The 18,689-nt window shown below is 61.1% G+C and overlaps 1 protein-coding gene across 4 annotated transcripts; it reads left to right on the top strand.

Moving 5' to 3' along the window:
* The first annotated feature begins 32 nt into the window (after positions 1–32).
* On the top strand, positions 33–18,409 carry BRD9 (bromodomain containing 9). Of its 4 annotated transcripts, none has more exons than XM_086362407.1 (16): positions 33–185; positions 805–1,019; positions 1,302–1,434; positions 3,124–3,184; positions 3,544–3,688; positions 5,796–5,906; positions 6,512–6,624; positions 7,752–7,884; positions 9,375–9,450; positions 10,046–10,141; positions 10,543–10,675; positions 12,161–12,272; positions 13,780–13,818; positions 14,785–14,884; positions 16,200–16,367; positions 17,759–18,409. In XM_086362407.1, exons 1-16 carry the CDS (start codon positions 134–136, stop codon positions 17,857–17,859), a joined length of 1,788 nt encoding a protein of 595 aa, XP_086218533.1. In that variant the 5' UTR covers positions 33–133; the 3' UTR covers positions 17,860–18,409. The 4 variants fall into 4 exon arrangements, with proteins under 4 accessions (XP_086218533.1, XP_086218532.1, XP_086218531.1 ...); XM_086362406.1 differs by having other exon boundaries at positions 6,509–6,624; XM_086362405.1 differs by having other exon boundaries at positions 6,491–6,624.
* The last annotated feature ends 280 nt before the right edge of the window (positions 18,410–18,689 follow it).

Below are 18,689 nucleotides of genomic sequence, written 5' to 3'. Positions count from 1 at the left end.
CGTCACTTCCGGCCGCCGCAGCCGCTTCCGGCGCGGCCCGGCGAGCTCCGCGGGCTAGGCGGGCAGCGGGCCGGGGCCGGCGCGCGGCGGCCGCGCTCCAGGCGGGCTCGCTGCTGCCTTGGGCGCTGCCGCCATGGGCAAGAAGCACAAGAAGCACAAGACCGAATGGCGCTCGTCGTACGAGGGTGAGGCGGCGGCGCGCTTTGTGACGCCGGGCGGGCGTTCGCGGTGGCGGGGTCCCGGGCTCGAGGGCGGGGACGCGGGCGCGCTCACCGGGCCCCGGGGACGCGGCTCTCAGGCGTCCGCCCCCGCTGTCGCCGCGCCCTGGAGAAAAGCGTGGAGCATCCCTGTTCTTCGGCCGTGTTTCCTGAGGTCTCTCCCCGCCTGCGCGCTGTCCTGCTCCCTGTGTCAGGGATCCCGCACCGGGGGGCTGCAACAGGGCGGGAAGGGGGCGACCCGGGGCCCGGAGCTAGCGGGCCGGGATTGGGCCCCGGGGCCCCAGGCGTGGTCTGGTTCCTCCGACAGTGGCCTGGAGACCCCCCTTTCGTCCGGTGGAGGATAACTGGGCGGGGAGGGGAAGGAGCCCCCTATTACCGTTCTTGCACTCACCGCCATCTTTTTCTAATGGTTTTGGCAGTGCCCTGCTGCTCACCTTAGCTCGGCTTGTCCTCCCACCTTCCCGGACGTCAGTGACCTCCCGGTGTCCCCTCACCTTGGGCCGAGGTGCCGCCGGCTGGGTAGCAGTGTATGCTGCTGAGCGGCCTCCCCAAGCTCATACGGTGAAGGCCCCCTCTGTGTCCACAGACTATGCAGACAAGCCCTTAGAGAAGCCCCTGAAGCTGGTCCTCAAAGTTGGAGGAAGCGAAGTGACGGAACTCTCGGGGTCCGGCCACGATTCCAGTTACTACGATGACAGGTCAGACCATGAGCGGGAGAGACACAAGGAGAAGAAGAAGAAGAAAAAGAAAAAGTCGGAGAAGGAGAAGCACCTTGACGATGAAGAAAGGAGGAAGCGAAAGGTGAACGAGGGTGGCCCAAATCCCCTGGCAGGGGAGGGGGGCTGGACGGAGCCAGGGCTTCCTGGGCTCGGGCCGGGGTGTCCTCTCTGGCCGAGCACACCCCGCAGAGTCAGGGCCTCCCGTTTCTCATCTCGCCCGGCCACTGTGGAGGGTCTCTGGAAGGGTGGGGTCTGCAGTGAGAAGGGTCCCGGAAGAGGCTTTTCGCTCTCAGCACCCCCTTAGAGACAGGAGGTCTGTTGAAAACCACTTCATTGCCCTCGCTGCCTTGACCCTGCCTCGCAGGAGGAGAAGAAGCGGAAACGGGAGAAGGAGCACTGTGACACAGAGGGGGAGGCCGACGACTTTGACCCGGGGAAGAAGGTGGAGGTGGAGCCGCCCCCCGACCGGCCGGTGCGAGCGTGCCGGACGCAGCCAGGCAAGTGGTGGGATTCGGAGCATCCTGGAGCTGGGGGGCTTGTCGTGGGGAGCAGCAGTTGGCTTTCTGCCCTTGGGCTTGGGGAGACGCCTAGGACGGAAGGAGCCACACTCTCCATTCCAGGGCCTCACAGAGGAGCTGGGCCGGCCTGAGTTTCTTGCTGCTCACTTCGAGCTTCTAGAGCAGGGCTTGGCCCACCGCGGCTCCTGGCCTCTTAGCTCGAGAGCCCCAAGAAGGTCCTTGGAGATGGGAGGACGCCAGCGCTGGCGTCAGTCGTTCGGGCTCTTAGATCCCCGGGAGCTGTGCTGGTTTCAGCCAAGGAAACCTGGAAAGCTCAGGCCCCCTCTGATCTGTGTGGGCAGTTCCCTCAGGTTTCAGACTGTCAGGTGCCTCTTGGGGGAGGCCCGCTGGCTATGACTGGAGGTCTGACCACCTCTGATTTGCTGGGGGAGCGGGGAGACATTGTCTTGCGGTCATGGAGGTGGTGTTTGCTGGTAGCCCCACTCACGGGGAGCAGTAAGACATGTGGACACTGGGCCTGCTGTGGGGGAGACAGGTCGGCATAGGGCAGCAGCTGCTCAGCTGAACATGGCTGTGGGATGCCTGCGGCTGCTGCTAAGTCGCTTCAGTCCTGTCCGACTCTGTGGGACCCCATAGACGGCAGCCCACCAGGCTCCCCTGTCCCTGGGATTCTCCAGGCAAGAACACTGGAGTAGGTTGCCATTTTCTTCTCCAATGTATGAAAGTGAAAAGTGAAAGGGAAGTTGCTCAGTCGTGTCCGACTCTTAGCAACCCCATGGACTGCAGCCCACCAGGCTCCTCTGTCCATGGGATTTTCCAGGCTGTGGAATGCCTGCGGTTGCTAGTAATCACTCAGCTCATTCACACCGCCTGTTGAGCGCCCTCCCCCGTGTGCCTGGAAAGCCTGTGGTCAGATGATGTTTCCTTGGGCCTCTTCTAGTCTCGCTCAACAGTGTTGCCGTGGTGACCGGAGTGACCCCAAGAACCCTGGTTCCTTGGTGGAGAAGAGCATTTGGAACCCCACATCTAGGGCTCTGCGTGCAGCCCTGGGGACACAGCGGGGAAGACTATATACTTACGTGCTCTTGTGGAGGAAACCTGACTGAGCTCTGCTCACGCTCCCTGGAAGCCGTGCTTCCGTGCTGTGCGGCCAGAGGTGTAGTTAATAGAGTCCTCACGAGGACCCTGGTCTTATCGCCAGTTTACTAGTGAGCAGAGGCATGAGCAGAGAATACATGTAGTTAATAGAGTCCTCACGAGAACCCCGGTCTTATCCCCATTTTACTAGTGAGCAAAGGTGTGAGCAGAGAATACCAATTGAATGCTATCAGGGCATTCATTGGCGACTTCTGTTCAAAGGCTTGATTGCATCTCCTCACCTTGTCTGGAGCGTCCTAGGCCCAGGAGGTGGAGGCTGGGGATAGGGTGGCGCGTGACGGCCCGTCTTGGTTGCCTCAGGGGGGTTGGGGGGGCTGCTGCTGGGTCCCCAGCTGCACTGGGCGGGGACCGTGCGTGGGTTTGCTTACCTTCTCATCTGCTTCTCGCGTGAGCCTGGAACACTGGAACGGAATAGATTAAGAAGGATCATGAAATTGGTGTTTGCTTTATGGTAAAGTGTCAGCGACACACTTTTGTTTATTTTTACTTTTTCCATTTTTAAATCGGCAGCTGAAAACGAGAGCACACCTATTCAGCAGCTGCTGGAGCACTTCCTCCGCCAGCTCCAGAGGTAAAGGGTGCTTCCGAGGGGCTTCTGCTGGGGCATCTGGGGTCTTCTCTCCGAGCGCTCTTGCCTTCGCAGGGGGTGGGTGTGCCTGTGGGAGCAGGGCTCAGGGTTCCAAGAACCCCGAAGTTGGCACCAGGGGTCAAACGCCAGAGGGTGGGGTCATGGCAGGACCCAGGACGGTAGTTTTGGAGTTTTTAGTGTATCCAAAATACCACAGTCTGAAAGAGTATAAATTTTGTTAATTTTAAGAAGCAACCTTAAGTTTTGGTTAATTGCCTCAGATTTCTTACTGTGAGGTGTTTGGTTCAAACACTTAGGTCTTGGGGTTTTTCCAGTTTAAATAAAGATATTTGTGTTTTCAGAAAAGATCCTCATGGATTTTTCGCTTTTCCTGTCACGGATGCAATCGCACCTGGGTACTCGATGATAATAAAGCACCCAATGGACTTCGGCACGATGAAGGACAAGATCGCAGCGAACGAGTACAAGTCAGTCACGGAGTTCAAGGTAGGTTACTGCACCTCCTGAAGGCGTCGCCAGGAAGCTCCGCGTGTGTTCACGCACAGCAGGCCCTTCATACGGCTGTGGTTGCCTGCAGTTGCAAGCTTTGTGGGTGTTTCTGTGTTGGGCTGGTGTTTTGAAAATACAGGGGTCAGTTGTAACTTTCTCCAAGTTTTGGTCTAAAAGTCGGCCTGTGTCTTGCGTGCTAGTGGGCGCTCGTTTCTTAAGTTACTGTTTTGGCTTAAACGGACATGTCGGGTCCAGTGAGGGTGTGTTTGATTTGACCTGCAATGTAATTTTTCTAACGTAATTAACTGGGAGTTTAGATTTTTTAGGATCATAGTTTTTTGTCTCTTGAGTACTCTGTTGCTGACTCTCTGTTTTTCAGCACTGGCTGTGAAAGGTGAAAGCTGCTTTCTGGCATTCAGATTCAGGGGATGATAAATGTCTGTCAGCGTTGACAGTGATGCCGTTTGGAAAAAGGCGGTGCGTTTCTTTCTTAGGCTCTGTTCCCTTTGGCCAAGCTTGGCTTTCCTATTTTGCTTACTGGAGAACTCACTGGAAGTGTTGGCTGACCTATGACTGAAAGGTGGGTGGGAGAAAAGGAAAGGTTTCCCGGGAAGTTCGGGCAGGTGGTCACCTGCATCTGGGTCCTGAAGTGCACCCATCCACCTGTGGGCCCAGTCTGGTCAGTCGCCCAGTGACAAAGCTGAGATGTGAAGAGTGTCACCCTGTCCCCCGTGGTGACCTGAGCCTGTCATAGTCGGGACCTGCGACACGGGCTTTATGGCCTCGGCCCAGCCCTGGGGACACTGGCCTGGTGGGGGAACGACTCTAGGTGGCAGCACCACCGTGACAGTCGCTGCCATCCTGAGGCTGATTCCCCTGTCAGGCGTGCCGTAAGCAGTTTGGCTAGGGTGACAGAATACTGACGTTTCAGGGCGTTTGCCTTTAATGTAAGTTGTTCACTTATTTTAGGGTCAAGTGTTTTTCTAATGGTACTAGAGTAACCATCTGTAGGCAGAATTTCAAATTCTATGAAATAACTTTAGAGATACAGGGCATGCCCACTTCTCAGGTTATCCCTCTGCTTTGCTCAAAAGAACTGGTTGTTGGTTCTTGTTCCCGTTAATGTCCGAGTTCCTTCCAAGGAGAGGGAAGGGGGCAGGTCAGGAAAGAAGCGGAGGAACCAGCATTTTACCCCCGTGAAGTGTGTGTGCTGTGTTCAGAAAGGATTACAGTTTGGCAAGCTTCTCATTCAAGCAAGTGAAGATTAATGAAGTTATGAAAATCTCTCAAAGTTTTTAAAAATGATTCCTGGATTACTCAGTCACAAAGAAGAGTGAAACATCATTTCACTTTTGCAGCAATGTTTGCAGCGACGTGGATGAAGTTAGAGGTTATACTCAGTGAAGTGCTTCAGGCAGATGTTACACGGCACCACTTACAAGGGGAATCTAAACGATGATGCAGATGAACTTGTCTGCACAACAGAAACAGACAGAACGAGTGGCGGCTGCCGGAAGGGCAGGGCTACTGCTGCTAAGTCGCTTCAGTCGTGTCCGACTCTGTGCGACCCCATAGATGACAGCCCACCAGGCTCCCCCGTCCCTGGGATTCTCCAGGCAAGAACACTGGAGTGGGTTACCATTTCCCTCTCCAATGCATGAAAGTGAAAAGTGAAAGTGAAGTCGCTCAGTCGTGTCTGACTCTTAGTGACCCCATGGACTGCGGCCCACCAGGCTCCTCCGCCCATGGGAGGCTCCTCCGCCCATGGGGTTCTCCAGGCAAGAGTACTGGAGTCGGGTGCCATTGCCTTCTCCGACTAGGGGAGAGCAAATCAGGGATCCGGGGGGAACAGACACAAACTGCTACATACAGGCACTTACTGTGTGGAACGGGGCTGTGCACTCAGTGTCTTATAGTAAGCTGTGACAGAAAATGAGCTGAGAAGATTTCCATAAGTTAAAGGAAAGGTCTTCTTTAAACCGGAGAGCCACATTTGCTCTCCAGTGTGTTTCAGCGTCTTCCTGTGGCTTCTCCTGATAGGAATCTTGAGGCTCTTGTTGTCTGTGTGGTGTTCCACGTCTGGTGAATGGTCTCTCTTTTTCAGGCAGATTTCAAGCTGATGTGTGACAATGCGATGACATACAACAGGCCGGACACCGTGTACTACAAGTTGGCCAAGAAGATCCTGCACGCTGGCTTCAAGATGATGAGCAAAGTAAGGGGCCTCCGGTGGCTAGCGAGGGGCTGCGGCTGAGTGCTGCCGCCTCCTCCACGGCTCTCACAGCTGAATGGAAGCTCAGTGAATGCCATGCTCTGGCCACGCCCCCCCCCGGCCTCGGCACGGGCCCTCTGCTCTAGGGAGCCCCCAGCCAGCCGCCCTTGCAAGCACGCCCCTCCTCCAGACACACCCCCCTCACTGCTCCTGCCCATGGCCGTGTCCCCAGCAGGCTCGGGGCGGAGCTCCAGACGCGTGGGTCTCACTGGCTCGCGGCCTGCCTCGTGGGTTTGTCGTGTGTGGCTGCCTCCCGGAGCCCAGTGCCCGCCTCCAGCCCCGGGCCCCCCTCTGCCCCGTGAGCCAGGCTGCATGCGCCACGTGTCTAGGACCAATGCAGCCTCACCAGCCTCCGGGGGGTGCGCCCTGCCCCCGGAGGGTTAGCCGCCAGGCCGGGCGAGGCTGCGGCCACCCACCCCTCGCTTCGTCGGTGCTGTGGCCGGAGGGCAAGGTCGAGCCCGCGGCTCTGTGCTTTCTGGTTCCAGGAGCGGCTCTTAGCTCTGAAGCGCAGCATGTCGTTTATGCAGGACATGGATTTCTCTCAGCAGGCGGCTCTTCTGGGCAACGAAGACACGGCTGCCGAGGAGCCTGTCCCGGAGGTCGTGCCTGTGCATGTAGAGACGGCCAAGAAGTCCAAGCGGCCAAGTAGAGAAGTCATCAGGTAGAGCCGCCCGCCCGCCCGGCTCTGCGGGCACCGACGCCCTCGCTGCTGGCGGGGGCTGCGTTCCAGCCCGTCTCACTCGGCAGCTGGGACAGAGGCTCACCCTGTGTTCACACAGAAGCAGCCGTCCTCCCTGCCTGCTCGAGAATGCAGTGGCTGTGGTGGCGGCCCCCATCCTGCCAAGAGTGTCAGGAGGCCCTGGGGTCAGTCGTGAGGGGCACAGTTCTCCACTCTGGCCCCCGCTCCCTACGTGCTGATGCAGCGACGGGTCCTGTGAGGGAGTCACAGCCACCCCCCCGGGTGTCGGGGGCATGGGCTGAGCCACCCTTACCGGCCACGCTCACTCTCGGTCCTGGGTGTGGCTCGCCAGGCCCGCTGCCCGAGCGCTGCTGCTACTGCGTCCTGGGAGTTCTCGCTGGCCCTTCACTCCCGAGGGTCTCCTCTGTGCAGGACGCGTGCTGGTGGCCAGGGCTCCGCGTCCCACGCTCGGGGGCTCCGTTGTGCCATTGTAGATGACAGCTTGGGTTAGGGCAGGCAGGGCCTGTCTCTGGGCTCCTGCAGCTGGGGCCCTGGCTGTGAGGGGGCTTCCTGTAGACTTGGGACCCCAGAGGGCTCGCCCCAGACTCACTGGGGGGGTGCCTCCACTGTGCTTCTAGAGCCTTCCACGAGGAGACCCCCTCCCGCGGGTGCTGGCAGCGGCCCCTCTTGTCTCTGCCGTCTGGGGGCACTCTGGGGCCTGGGGCTGCCCACGGCCCGGGCTCACTGCCAGCGCCGCGACCTGCACGGGGTTCCTGCCTCTGTTGGTCCAGTGCCTGAGCGACGCGGGTGCCAGCGAGGCTCTTGCCGCCCGGGAAGCTGGGGCTGAGCTCCAGGGGCCTCTGCTTGGCCGGCGTCCACGCACTGTAGCCCGCAGAGGGTTAGGAGCAGAAGGTGTCGCCCTAGACTGGAGGCTGGGGCTGAGCTCCAGGGGCCTCTGCTTGGCCGGCGTCCACGCACTGTAGCCCGCAGAGGGTTAGGAGCGGAAGGAAGGGTGTGAAGTGCGCTCTGTGCCCCCCGCTACCCCCTCTGCCACCGCGGGCGGGCTTCCGGGAGGGCAGGCGTGACTCGTGCGTGTCCCCGCCTCACAGCTGTGTGTTCGAGCCGGAGGGGAATGCCTGCAGCCTGACGGACAGCACCGCGGAGGAGCACGTGCTGGCGCTGGTAGAGCACGCGGCCGACGAGGCCCGGGACAGGATCAGCCGGCTGGTGCCTGGAGGCAAGGTAGCGCCCCCACGGGGCGGCCGTGTCATCTGCCAGGCGCTGGCCTGTCGGTACGACCGAGCATCAGCGGTCATCGCGAGCGTCTGGCCGGAGCGCCGCCCTGTCCTGGTGCCGCTGTTGCTGGAGGGCTAGCTCCTCGTCCCCGCGGCTGCTGCAGCCAGCTGGCCATCTCCTGGGAGCGGGGTGGCGTGTGGTGTGCAGGTCGCCGGCCAGCAGAGGGTTGCGCTCTGTCTCCTGGCCGAGGCCGAGCCTGCCCTGCCTCTCCATGGCTGCGTGTCCTCTCCGTGTTCTCAGTGTCTGCGCCTCTGCAGTCTCCGTGGGTCTGACCAGGCGTGAGCTGGTCCTCAGGGCCCGCCCTGCTCTGCACACCTCCTCTCTGACACAGGAGGCATCCGATAGGCGTGGCAGGAACCATATGGGCGAGTGGCTTCAGATTTCCTGGTGATTGTTAGCAAGGACACAAGCAAAGTTAATCCTGGTGTTTTGTTTGACCCAGTGTGTCTAACGTTCTGTTTTCGCAAAACCTGTGTGGGAATCTGCTTGAGCTTTCTATTTACACTAAGTCTGCAGAGGATGTGGTGGGTTTTACATAAAGAACCGTGAGGTGGTCACAGTTGGGATGTGTCGGGTTATATAAGACACATCGCATTTTACGTCACCCGTTTTCTGCTGGTTTGCACACGCCTGCCGTGAGGTGTGAGGTCCCCGTGTGGTCACTGGAAGCTCTGTGTGTGGAGTCTGGTCTGCGCTGTGGGGGCTCCTCAGCCCTGGAGTCCGCGTTTCCGCATGAGCACTGATTCGTCCCCCATAAGGGTGTCCCATCCTGTCTGGGCCTGGGTGCACAGAGCTGGGACGGCCACATCTGTTTGTGCATCCGTCTGTGCAGCCTGCCCTGACTCACGTTCACCAAAGGCTGTGCGTTCACACGGAAACCTCCAGGTCTGCCCACACCCGAGGGTCCTCTGCTCCTCACGGGCTCGTGACTGCAGCAAGGAGCTCTGCCATCGTCCACATCCCACCCCCGGGCTCCCCTGCACCAGCGCACTCGGCTGCTCCTGGCCTCCGAAGGGGCACTGCTCCCAGGTGGAGCTCGGTTTAGACAGGCGGGCTCCGTGTGTGTGGGGTGGGGCCTCTGGTCTCCTTGACCAGCCCCTGCCCCAGCTCGCATTGGTCAGGCTTCCAGCTCCTGGCAAAGGCTGTTTCTGGGGTGTCGTGTGTCCTTGAAGCTCCTGGTCATGAGGGTCCTGGGAGCCCGGCTCAGGAGCTCCTCTGTGGCACACGCGTGCCCGGGGCTACGTGCTCACGGCATGAGGTGTGTCTGGTCTCGGGGGATGGGGGCTCTGTGGCTGTTCAGTTTACTCAGGATAAGCCGTTCTCAGCGGCCATGGTTCTCCTGGCCCCTCAAAGGCGCCCTGCTTTGGGGGAGCCCTGGGCAGGGCCTGGAGGCCGTGGGGGTTGGGGGTGCGGGCGCTCAGGCAGCTCTCTTGCAGATGGGCTACCTGAAGAAGAATGGGGATGGAAGTCTGCTCTACAGCGTGGTCAACACAGCCGGGCTGGATGCTGATGGTGCGTGCCCGCCCCCACCCTGTCCTGTCTGCTGACCGGCCCCGTCCCTGGTCTCCATGCCTTGGTGACACGTCCATGCCTTGGTGACGTGTAGATGGGGCATGGCCCATCGCCCACGTGGCAGGATGCCAGTGTGGTCAGGGGTCCTCTGTGGGTGCGGAGGGCAGGAGCTGACCACTTTAACCGTCAGCTGGAATGAACCGTAGTGTTCTCGATAAAAGAGAACAGGCAAGCTGGTTCCACTCGAACTCGAGGTTGAGGTTCTGATGGGGACATGGAGACCTCTCAGGCCCCAGTCCCTGTGGGAACCACTCACAGGCCTTTCGGGAGGCGGAGGCGGCCGTGTTGCTCATGCAACACATGGACTGAGGTCTCGGAGGCGGGGTCCGTGGCGTGAGTTGGGGTTGTGTTGCCGTGCGGTGGGCTGACCGCTGGCTTTCCACTCAAACCGCGGGCAGCCAGGGTTTCAGGGCGGCTGCCGGGTGTGTAGACCTGAATTCAGATGGTCCCAGGGGCCACCAGGCTGTGCTCCCACATGCCCCCACCACTGCATGCAGCTGGGGGCCGCCTGCTCACGGCCCCGGTCCCCTTGCAGAGGAGGAGACCCACCCAGTGGACCTGAGCTCACTGTCCAGCAAGCTGCTGCCTGGCTTCACCACGCTGGGCTTCCGGGAGGAGCGGAGGAGCCGAGGTAAGACCTCCCTCCCACCAACCCCACCCAGCAGCTGCCCTGTCAGGCCCAGCTCTGGGTCTGATCACACTCGGTGGGGTCCCAGGAGGGGCAGGAGCTGGAGCCCAGAGGGCAGGACTCGCCTCCGCGTCAGCCAGTGTGGGGCCCCCTCCCCGCGCTCAGCTGCCCTCCACGTGCTGATGGTCCATTGACACCATTTAAAGATCCTCCAACAAAGTCACGATTCCTCCACTTGGGGGTCATGATGCTGTAGGCAGCGGAGAGACCCCCCGCCTGGAGGTTACCGAGAACTCGGTGCAGAGGGCACGTCGGCTCCGCAGGGGGCCTCCGTGGTCCCTGGAGATGTGGCATGCGCGTGGCCCGCATGTGTGTCCCTCACGTCGGCCCCCGCACCCCCCCAGTCACCTTCCTCTCCAGTGCCAGCACTGCGCTCTCCACGCACAACAACTCCGTGTTTGGCGACTTGAAGGCTGACGAGGTGGAGCTGCTGTACTCGGCCTATGGAGACGAGACAGGCGTGCAGTGCGCACTGAGGTGGGTGGGTTGGCTAGCTTCTGTGGTGGGCTGCAGGCCGTGGTCGTGTTCAGTAAAATGACTGGCCTCTGCCAGTGACCTCGAAGCTCAGGTGACTGGACCAGGTTTTTAAGGGGATGACGATCCAGGCCGGAGCCTGCAAGAGCCTGGTGTGACCTACCGTGCTCCGGGGTCACGGCCGTCCAGGGGCTCTCGCGCCTGTGTGTCGGCTCAGGCAGCCAAGACCAGGTGTCTGTGACAGCACCCGCGTCCTGGAGGCGGGATCTGAGCTCCTCCTGAGGCCTGGCTGCTTGGTGCAGACTCTGTCCTCAGCTCCTCCCCTGAGTCCTCCCCCAGCGTCCTCCCCTGAGTCCTCCCCCAGCGTTTCCCTCTCCCCAGTGTCCTCCCCCAGCCTCCTCCCCGCAGCGTCCTCTCCCCAGGATCCCCCTCCCCAGTGTCCTCCCCACAGCGTCCTCCCCCAGCTTCACTCTGCGTCTTGAGCTCCTTTGCTCTGGAGACACTGAGGGCCACCCCGAAGGCTTCCTTTTAACTGAATTCCCTCTAAGGCCCCCGTCTGCACGCACAGCCGTGTTCTGAGGTGCAGGGGGTCATGGCCTCAGCGTGTGGTGTTGGGGACACAGTTCAGCCTCAGTTGTGACCGGTGTGACCTACAGTTAGTGATCTGGTATTGCACCCCTGTGGAATGGGATTTGTATTTTTTCACTCCTGAGAGAAAAGAGGACCATTTCTTTAGAATTCAGTTTTTTTACATGGGGACTGTGACAGTTGTGCTGGTCGGGGAGAAATGGAGTCTCCCCACGTTAGATCTTTGTCTTACTTCAAACACGACGTGGAGCGTGTTTGAAGAACACAGGGATCAGGTAGCTCCAATACGATAAACGAGCAGCTGACCCCGACGTTTGTGTGGAAACAGAAGTAGAGGAGGAAGACCAAGAGGAAGGCGTGGTGGCCGAGGGTGGCCTCCCTGGACGTGGCCGTGTCGTCCTGCCCCAGCACACGGCTCTGGGGCCCGCTGCCCCTGGTCCAGGCAGCCGGTGCTGGGCGCAGAGTCAGGCCCACAGCCGTGTGAAGGCCTTGCCGTCAGGGCTCCTTCAGGCCTTGGCCTGGCTGTGCTGCTCGGGCTGTGGGTTCTGCTCTCGGCCTCTGTTCTCATCTTGTGGCATGGTTTGGGATTTTCTCACTTTGTTATGGTCCAAAATGACCCTAGAGGTGCTCCCAGCCCACCCAGTGTGGAGCCCTCCGTGTGATTTCTCCTTAATCTCCTTGTGTCCCTGAACCCAAAACAGACGTGAGTGCTCTCATAAAGTGGGCGTGAGGGACTTAGGTGTGCAGATGCGTGTTCTCTGCTTTGCTTTTCCTTTGCTTTTCTTGTTTGGGGTCACTGTTGTCCACCCCCCACCCGCCCCATGTGGACCTCGGGGGTGGGTAGCCAGGGCGGGAGGGTGCGGAACGCAGGTCCCAGCCTGCTCTCGCGGCCCTCTCCAGCTTGCAGGAGTTCGTGAAGGATGCTGGGAGCTACAGCAAGAAGCTGGTGGACGACCTCCTGGACCAGATCACGGGCGGGGACCACTCGCGGATGCTCTTCCGGCTGAGGCAGGTGGGCGCGAGCCCCAGCAGCCGCCAGATGGGAGCAGGGAGTGTGTGTGAGGTGACCCGGAGCTGTTCCTCCCCGCGGGTCGGTTACCTTCCAGGGAAACCTAAGAAGGATGCCCTCGTCTGGCACATGTTCTTCATCCCTTTTTAGACCTGCCTTTCTTCGTCAGCTGTCACCTTCCGTCGTCCTGGGAAATCTCCTTTGCCTCACAGGACCTTTTTCTTTACCTGAAAACTCTTCGCACTTTACCTTCATTTTTGGAACTTGTCTTCCTGGTGTGGACACCTGGATCGACGTTTTAGCCTCTTTGTAGAGTGATGTCTGACTCACCTTGTGTGTGAGAAAGTGTCTGCAGTCACTTTTATTTTTATTTTCCATTTGTAGTTTGTCTTTTTTAGTCAAGATCAGGATTGGCAAACTTTGGCCTGTGAGCTAACAATGTTTTTTTGTTTTTTTACAGATTTTGAGTGTTTTAGAAAGTAGAAATGGAGAGCGGGCCACGCCCTGTGCCTGACCACAAAGCCTTGAATGTTTCCTCTCCAGCCATTTTGTTTCTTTTTGTTTACAGCATTAGAGAAACATTTTAACTTTGTTCTTTCACATATAACATTCCACTTTTTCAGCACTGCCTATTGAATAGACTGTCTTCTTGGACTGGAAGAGTTAGTATTGTTAAAGTGGTCATACTCTCCAAGGCAATCCATAGATATAGTGCGGTCCCTATCAAAACATCAATGGCATTTTTCAGAAAGTTAGAACAAATGATTTTAAAGTTTACATGGAGACAGAGGAGACCCCAAGTAGCCAAAGCAGTCTTGAGAGAGAGCCTGGGGGTATCACTCATGCAGATTTCAGAGTGTACCGCTGAGCTGCCGGAATCAAAGCCGTGCGGTGCTGGCATGAACTAGCTACATAGGCGAGTGGAGCAGGATAGCCCAGAAGGAAGCCCAGACGCGTGCAGCTAGCTCAGGGCAGAGGAGGCGAGAAAGTTCTGAGCGCTTTACTAAACGTGGACTGAGCAGCACAGCTTCAGACCGTTGTCATTTAGTCTCCATCGTGTCTCACTCTGCGACCCCATGGGCTGCAGCCCGCTAGGCTCCCCTGGCCTCCAGTGTCCCCTGGAGTTTGTTCAGACTCACTTCCATTGAGTCGGTGATGCCATCCAGCCATCTCCTCTGCTGGTCTCAGCACCCTGCCTCCCCCGCAGCCGGCTCAGCCGTCCTCCTGGTGAAGCCCCAGCCCAGCGTCTGACTGCCTTCTGTTTCCCACCCCTGGGGCTGCGGGTGCATCCTGAGGGCTCTTGCGCCTTCATGGCCTTCTCGCCCCGGGTGGTCTCGTGGGTGCCCAGCCCACCGGGGGTCTCAGCTGGTCTTGTGCAGCAGGCTCGCTCTGGCTGCGGCCCACGAGGCCCGCTCGGGTTGCGGGCGGGCCTGTCCCAACTACGGGTGAGGGTAAGGTCCGCCTGGATGCAGCTGCTGAGAGACTGGCTCCTGTCTGTGGTTCTTTGTAGAGGAGAAGCATTCCGATGAAGCCTCTGGATGAAGTGAAGGTGGGTTCCGTGGACAAGTTACAGACAGTAAAAGCCTAGTGGTTGAGGCCCCGTGAGGATGTCGCGTGTGGCCTTTGAGACAGCGTCAGTGGGAGGAGCTTCAGTCCCTTTGCTGAGGAGGAAAGTGAGATAGTCACCATGACCTGCCTGAGGGTGTGCAGCCGGCAGGGGCTCCTCCCAGGGGTGGGCTCGCGGGTGGGCAAGGGCAGTCAGCAGGGACGGCCTGGGGCCTCGCCAGCCCCTGAGGACGCGGTCCAGCGCCGCCTCTGCCCGCCCTGTAGTGCCCAGGAGCACGTTTGGCCCCAGTTCTGAAACTGCCTGTATGGGCAGCGGCACCGGGACTGGGCCGGGCTGTGGGGGTCACTAGCCTCCCTGACGGGGCCTCGCGGGGCAGAGGTCAAGGCAGGTCAGGTGCCCGTCAGACGAGCCCTTGACTGACGGAGATTGGAGAGGGTGCCGGCCGAGGGCACGTGTCTCCCCACGTGTGCCGGGCGGCCAGGTGTCTGCTTGGTCTCTGGGCTTTGCGACACATGTGGTGTTAGGCACCGGCCCGACATGGCCCGCGAGGATCTGGGGCGGGCTGCAGCCGCCTGAGCCAGGACCCCCCGACCCCGACTGGCCCACAGCAGGGCCCCTGCGGGTCAGCCCAGAGGAGACAAGGACCTGCCACGCTGTCTGTCGAGTTCCCAAAGGAGCCTGGCCTTGAGTCCTGGGCGTCTCCCTGGAGGACCCCCCCCCCCCAGCATCTGCGGGTCTCTCCCCAGTCCCCCTAGTGCCCATGGCCCTTCCCAGCTGCTCCAGGTGGAGGTTTCCTGGGGAGCCCAGGCCCTGTGGTCCCTGGGCTACGGCACAGTCCCCTGTCTGTGGGCTCCTCACACAGGACACAGCCAGCCCAGCCTCCGTTCCCTGGGTGGTGGGCACCAGCTCGCTGCCTTTCCTCCATCTCATGTGGCTTGTCTCCTGCAGGCCGGGGACCCTCTCGGGGACGGCAGCTCCACGCTGGACTTTATGGCCATGAAGCCCTACTCGGACGTCTCCCTGGACATCTCCGTGCTCGGCTGTCTGGGTAGGTTGTGCTGGGCACTGTGCTGTGCCTGTTCTCGGGAGGGTGGCTCGACCCAGCCCCCTGTCCTCAGGATCCCCCGCCCCAACCCAGCCCCTGTCCTTAGGACCCCCTCCCCCACCCAGCCCCTGTCCTCAGGACCACCCCACCCCACCCAGCCCCTGTCCTCAGGACCCCCCCACCCGCTGTCCTCAGGACTCCCAGTGGCTCCCGGCAGGGCTCGCCAGGCTCTCTGACCTCCGGCCCCATCCCTGGGTCCCCTGGTCCAGTGGGCAGCGGGGAGCTCCTGCCGTGGCCGCCGTGGTGCTGCATCGGCGTGCTTGCCGCCATCACGGCGTGTGCCCCCAGGAGGGCCTTCTGCTTATGTGGGCCCTGCCCTTCTGGCCCCTTCAGACCTACTGACATGTGGAGTCTGCAGGTGGTCATGCTCGTGGCTTGTCCCAGCAGACACCAGGGCCCTCCAGGGGGGTGCGCTTGGGGAGGAGGCGCTGCGGGAACCAACATCAGTTTGCAGAGCCCTGTTCCCACGGAGCCCCTGGCAGCGAGCGTGGCCCGTCACCCCCCGCCAGGCGTGGCCCCAGCCCCGGGAGGAAAGCAGGCAGGGGCCCGGCGGGTCCTCTGTCCCTCGGGTGCGCCGAGGGCTGCCCGCCGGCTCTCCTCCCGCCGAGTCTACCGTTTCCTCTTTCGCGGTAGTCGGGTTGTCACCAGCCCTGTTTGCTCTCTGTCAGGTCTGTTCTTGTGCTGCGTCTCTCTGCTGTGCCCGGGCCCTGGGGTTTATCTTGAACGTGGGGAGTCTGACTGTAGTTTGTCCCGCGCTCACCTGGACCTGATTCAGTCCATCTCCCTCGAGGCATATTTTCTCCGCTGGTCTCCAGATGGGGCGGACACGGCCTTGCGGGCCCCAGTTTGTTGACCCCCAGCTTTTCTTGCGTCTTCCCTCCTCTTCCCATCACGTGTCCTTTCCCTTCTGAGGGTGCTGTGGGTCCCGGTCGCCGCCCCTATGTCTCGTTTGCGACGTTCCCTGGGGCTGAGCCTCCCTGCTTCCCGCCCGCCGGCTCTCGGTGGGTCCACCGTGCGGGTGCTGCCTGATGCCAGCGCAGAGCCCCGTGTGGTGTTCTCCCGGTCTTCTCAGGGTGGGGAGCCACTCAGCGCAGGGGAGTGTGGCCCCACCATTATGGGGAGGGTCCTGCCGGGCCGTCGGGGGGCGTGGCCAGTCGTCCGGCGTGCGTTGCTCCCCTCTGCGCGGTGCCTCACACAGTGTAGGCCCAGCTGGGCAGTGGTGGCAGAGCCTGGCCCAGCCCCATCTCCGTGTCCTCAGGGAAGGTGAAGAAGGAGCTGGACCCTGAGGACGGGCACCTGAGCCTGGACGAGACGACGAAGCTCCTTCAGGACCTGCAGGAGGCACAGGCGGAGCGCGGGGGCTCGCGGCCCTCGTCCAACCTCAGCTCACTGTCCAACGCCTCCGACCGGGACCAGCACCACCTGGGTGAGGCCCGCCGCGCACCGGCATGGGGCCTCGGGGGTGGCCGGGGGGCCGGGGGCCAGCGGGCTGGGCCAGGTCCAGGGCTGCTGCGGGCCCCACGGGCTCTGGTCGGGCGGCCGTACTGGGGAGGGGTTGGCGTGGAAGGCAGTCTTGTGAACCGGGGGGCTTGGCCTGAAGATGCTGGGTTCATGTCGGGAAGAGCCCCAGCCTGTCGCGTCCAAGCCATGGACCCCATAGCGTCATCGAGGAGGGAATGTTGGCTTCTTCTTGCTTCTGGTCCTGAAGCACTGTGCTCCTGCCCGGCCCTCGTGGCGGGTCATGGGGCTCTCGGTGGAGGGAGGGGGGGCATGGGACGTACCTTGGGTCCCTTGGTGGAGGCCACAGGACCTCAGGGCCCTCAGTTGGGGGGGCATGGGACAGACCTCGGGGCCCTTGGTGGAGGTGGAGGCCACAGGACCTCGGGGCCCTTGGTAGGGGGTCATGGGACCTCGGGGCCCTCGGTGGGGGGGCACGGGACAGACCTCAGGGTCCTCTTGGGGGGTCATGGGACCTTGGGGCCCTCGGTGGGGGGGACACGGGACAGACCTTGGGGCCCTCGTAGGGGGTCGTGGGACCTCAGGGCCCTCGGTGGGGGGGACACGGGACAGACCTTGGGGTCCTTGGTGGTTGTGGGGAGAATGGGACAGACCACGCGGTCCTCGGTGGGGGTGGGGGGCATGGGACAGACCTCGCAGTCCTTGGTGGGGGTCATGGGACCTCAGGGCTCTCAGTTGGGAGGGGCACACCACCGTCCTTGGTCGGAAGCCCCGTGGGCGCATGAGGGTGGTTGGGTGGTGGGTGGCGACCCCACCAGGACAGGAGCAGACGCTGTCTGCTGGCCCCTTGAGCACGCTGTTTACGTCCTCAAGGTCCTGCGTCAGATCCAGACACAGCGCTGACTTCCCTTTCTGCGGCCCTGACGTTTGGGGGCGGGGAGGGGAGCCATCAGCCGCAGACCGTTGGCTGAAGCTGTCCAAGTAGAGGACCGGCGTTTTGGTCCCATTAACCTGGTGATAAAAGCATGTGAAGAGGTTCCAGGTGACTCTGGGGTGGCTCCCAGCTATGAGGATCCCAAGGTCCTGGTGGACTCAAGCTGACGCTGGGGCTCCTCAGGGTCTGGGGTGTCCGAGGACCCCCGGCCCAGGAGCTGCCTTCCTGCAGGATTGCCAGCCCTGCTGCGTGGAGGCTCGGCCGCGCCCTCCCTGGGGCCCTCGGGTGGTCTCTGCGCTGGGTCCGGGGCTCTGGCTGCGCCATAGGCCCAGTTGGCCGCAGCCACAGGACACGTGTCCAGCCGGGCCTCCTGGGCAGAGTGCGTGGCAGCGCTGGGCTGACATGCCCCCCTCCCGTCACTGCAGGGAGCCCTTCTCGCCTCAGTGTTGGGGAGCAGCCGGAGGCGGCCCACGACCCGTACGAGTTCCTGCAGTCTCCGGAGCCTGCAGTCTCCACAAAGCCCTAGCCTGTACACGGCCTTTGGTGGTTTTGTACTTTCCAGTTTTTATTTGCATGTACAGAGTTTTTGTCACGAGACAAAGACTTCACGTTGTCCCCTTCGGCCTGCGGGAGCAGCCCCGGGGAGCTGGTGAGTCGTCTGCGATCACGTCGGCTGCACTCGGATGTGGGGTGTCCGTGGACAGCCCTGTGCATCCTGGGGTGGACGTCACTTATAAAGGGTGTGTGAGCAGATTCTGTGAAGCCGGCGTGGTCTGTCTCTGGGCTGCTTGGTGGCAGGGACGTCCCTCTCAGTGCCTGAGTAGACACACTGTTTAGTCTGTGTCCTCGGGGAGTGGACGTGGCTGAGTCTTGTGTGTACCCCACCCCACTGAGCCTGCATCCCCACACTGCTGGGGCAGGTCATGGCGGGGGCCACGTGGGGAGCTCTGTTGGGCAGTGGCGCGTCCTGTGGCTGCAGCTGCGGGTCGCGCGTTGGAAATGCTTTGTTCTGGATGTGTTTACTGGATGCCTGTTTGTACCTGCAGATTGTAAATACAGATCTTAATAAAAAGAAAGTGTCGCTGCGTGCGTCATTTACAGCCCGGCCAGGGTCCCCTGTTGACTTCACTGCAGACCCTTCACTTCTCACTCAGCTTGATGGCCTGCCTTCTTCCTGGTGCCATCTCCTGCTGTCCCCCGCCTCCGGCCCGGATCTGGGCACCTCAGTGGTGTCCAGGGTCACGTCCGCTCCTGCACAACTTTCCGCTCTGTTTTCCTGCCGTGAAACAGAAGGTTGGCGCCTCCGGAAGCTCCCTGGCCGCTGGGTAGACCTGGCAGCAGCGCTTGTGGCTGGTT

Source organism: Bos grunniens, chromosome 20, assembly GCF_055505025.1.
Source record: "Bos grunniens cultivar Pamir isolate PY7600 chromosome 20, Bosgru_T2T1.0, whole genome shotgun sequence".
Classification (NCBI taxonomy): domain Eukaryota; kingdom Metazoa; phylum Chordata; class Mammalia; order Artiodactyla; family Bovidae; genus Bos; species Bos grunniens.
The sequence above is the reverse complement of the archived record's forward strand: the minus strand, read 5'-3'. Positions and strand labels throughout refer to the sequence as shown.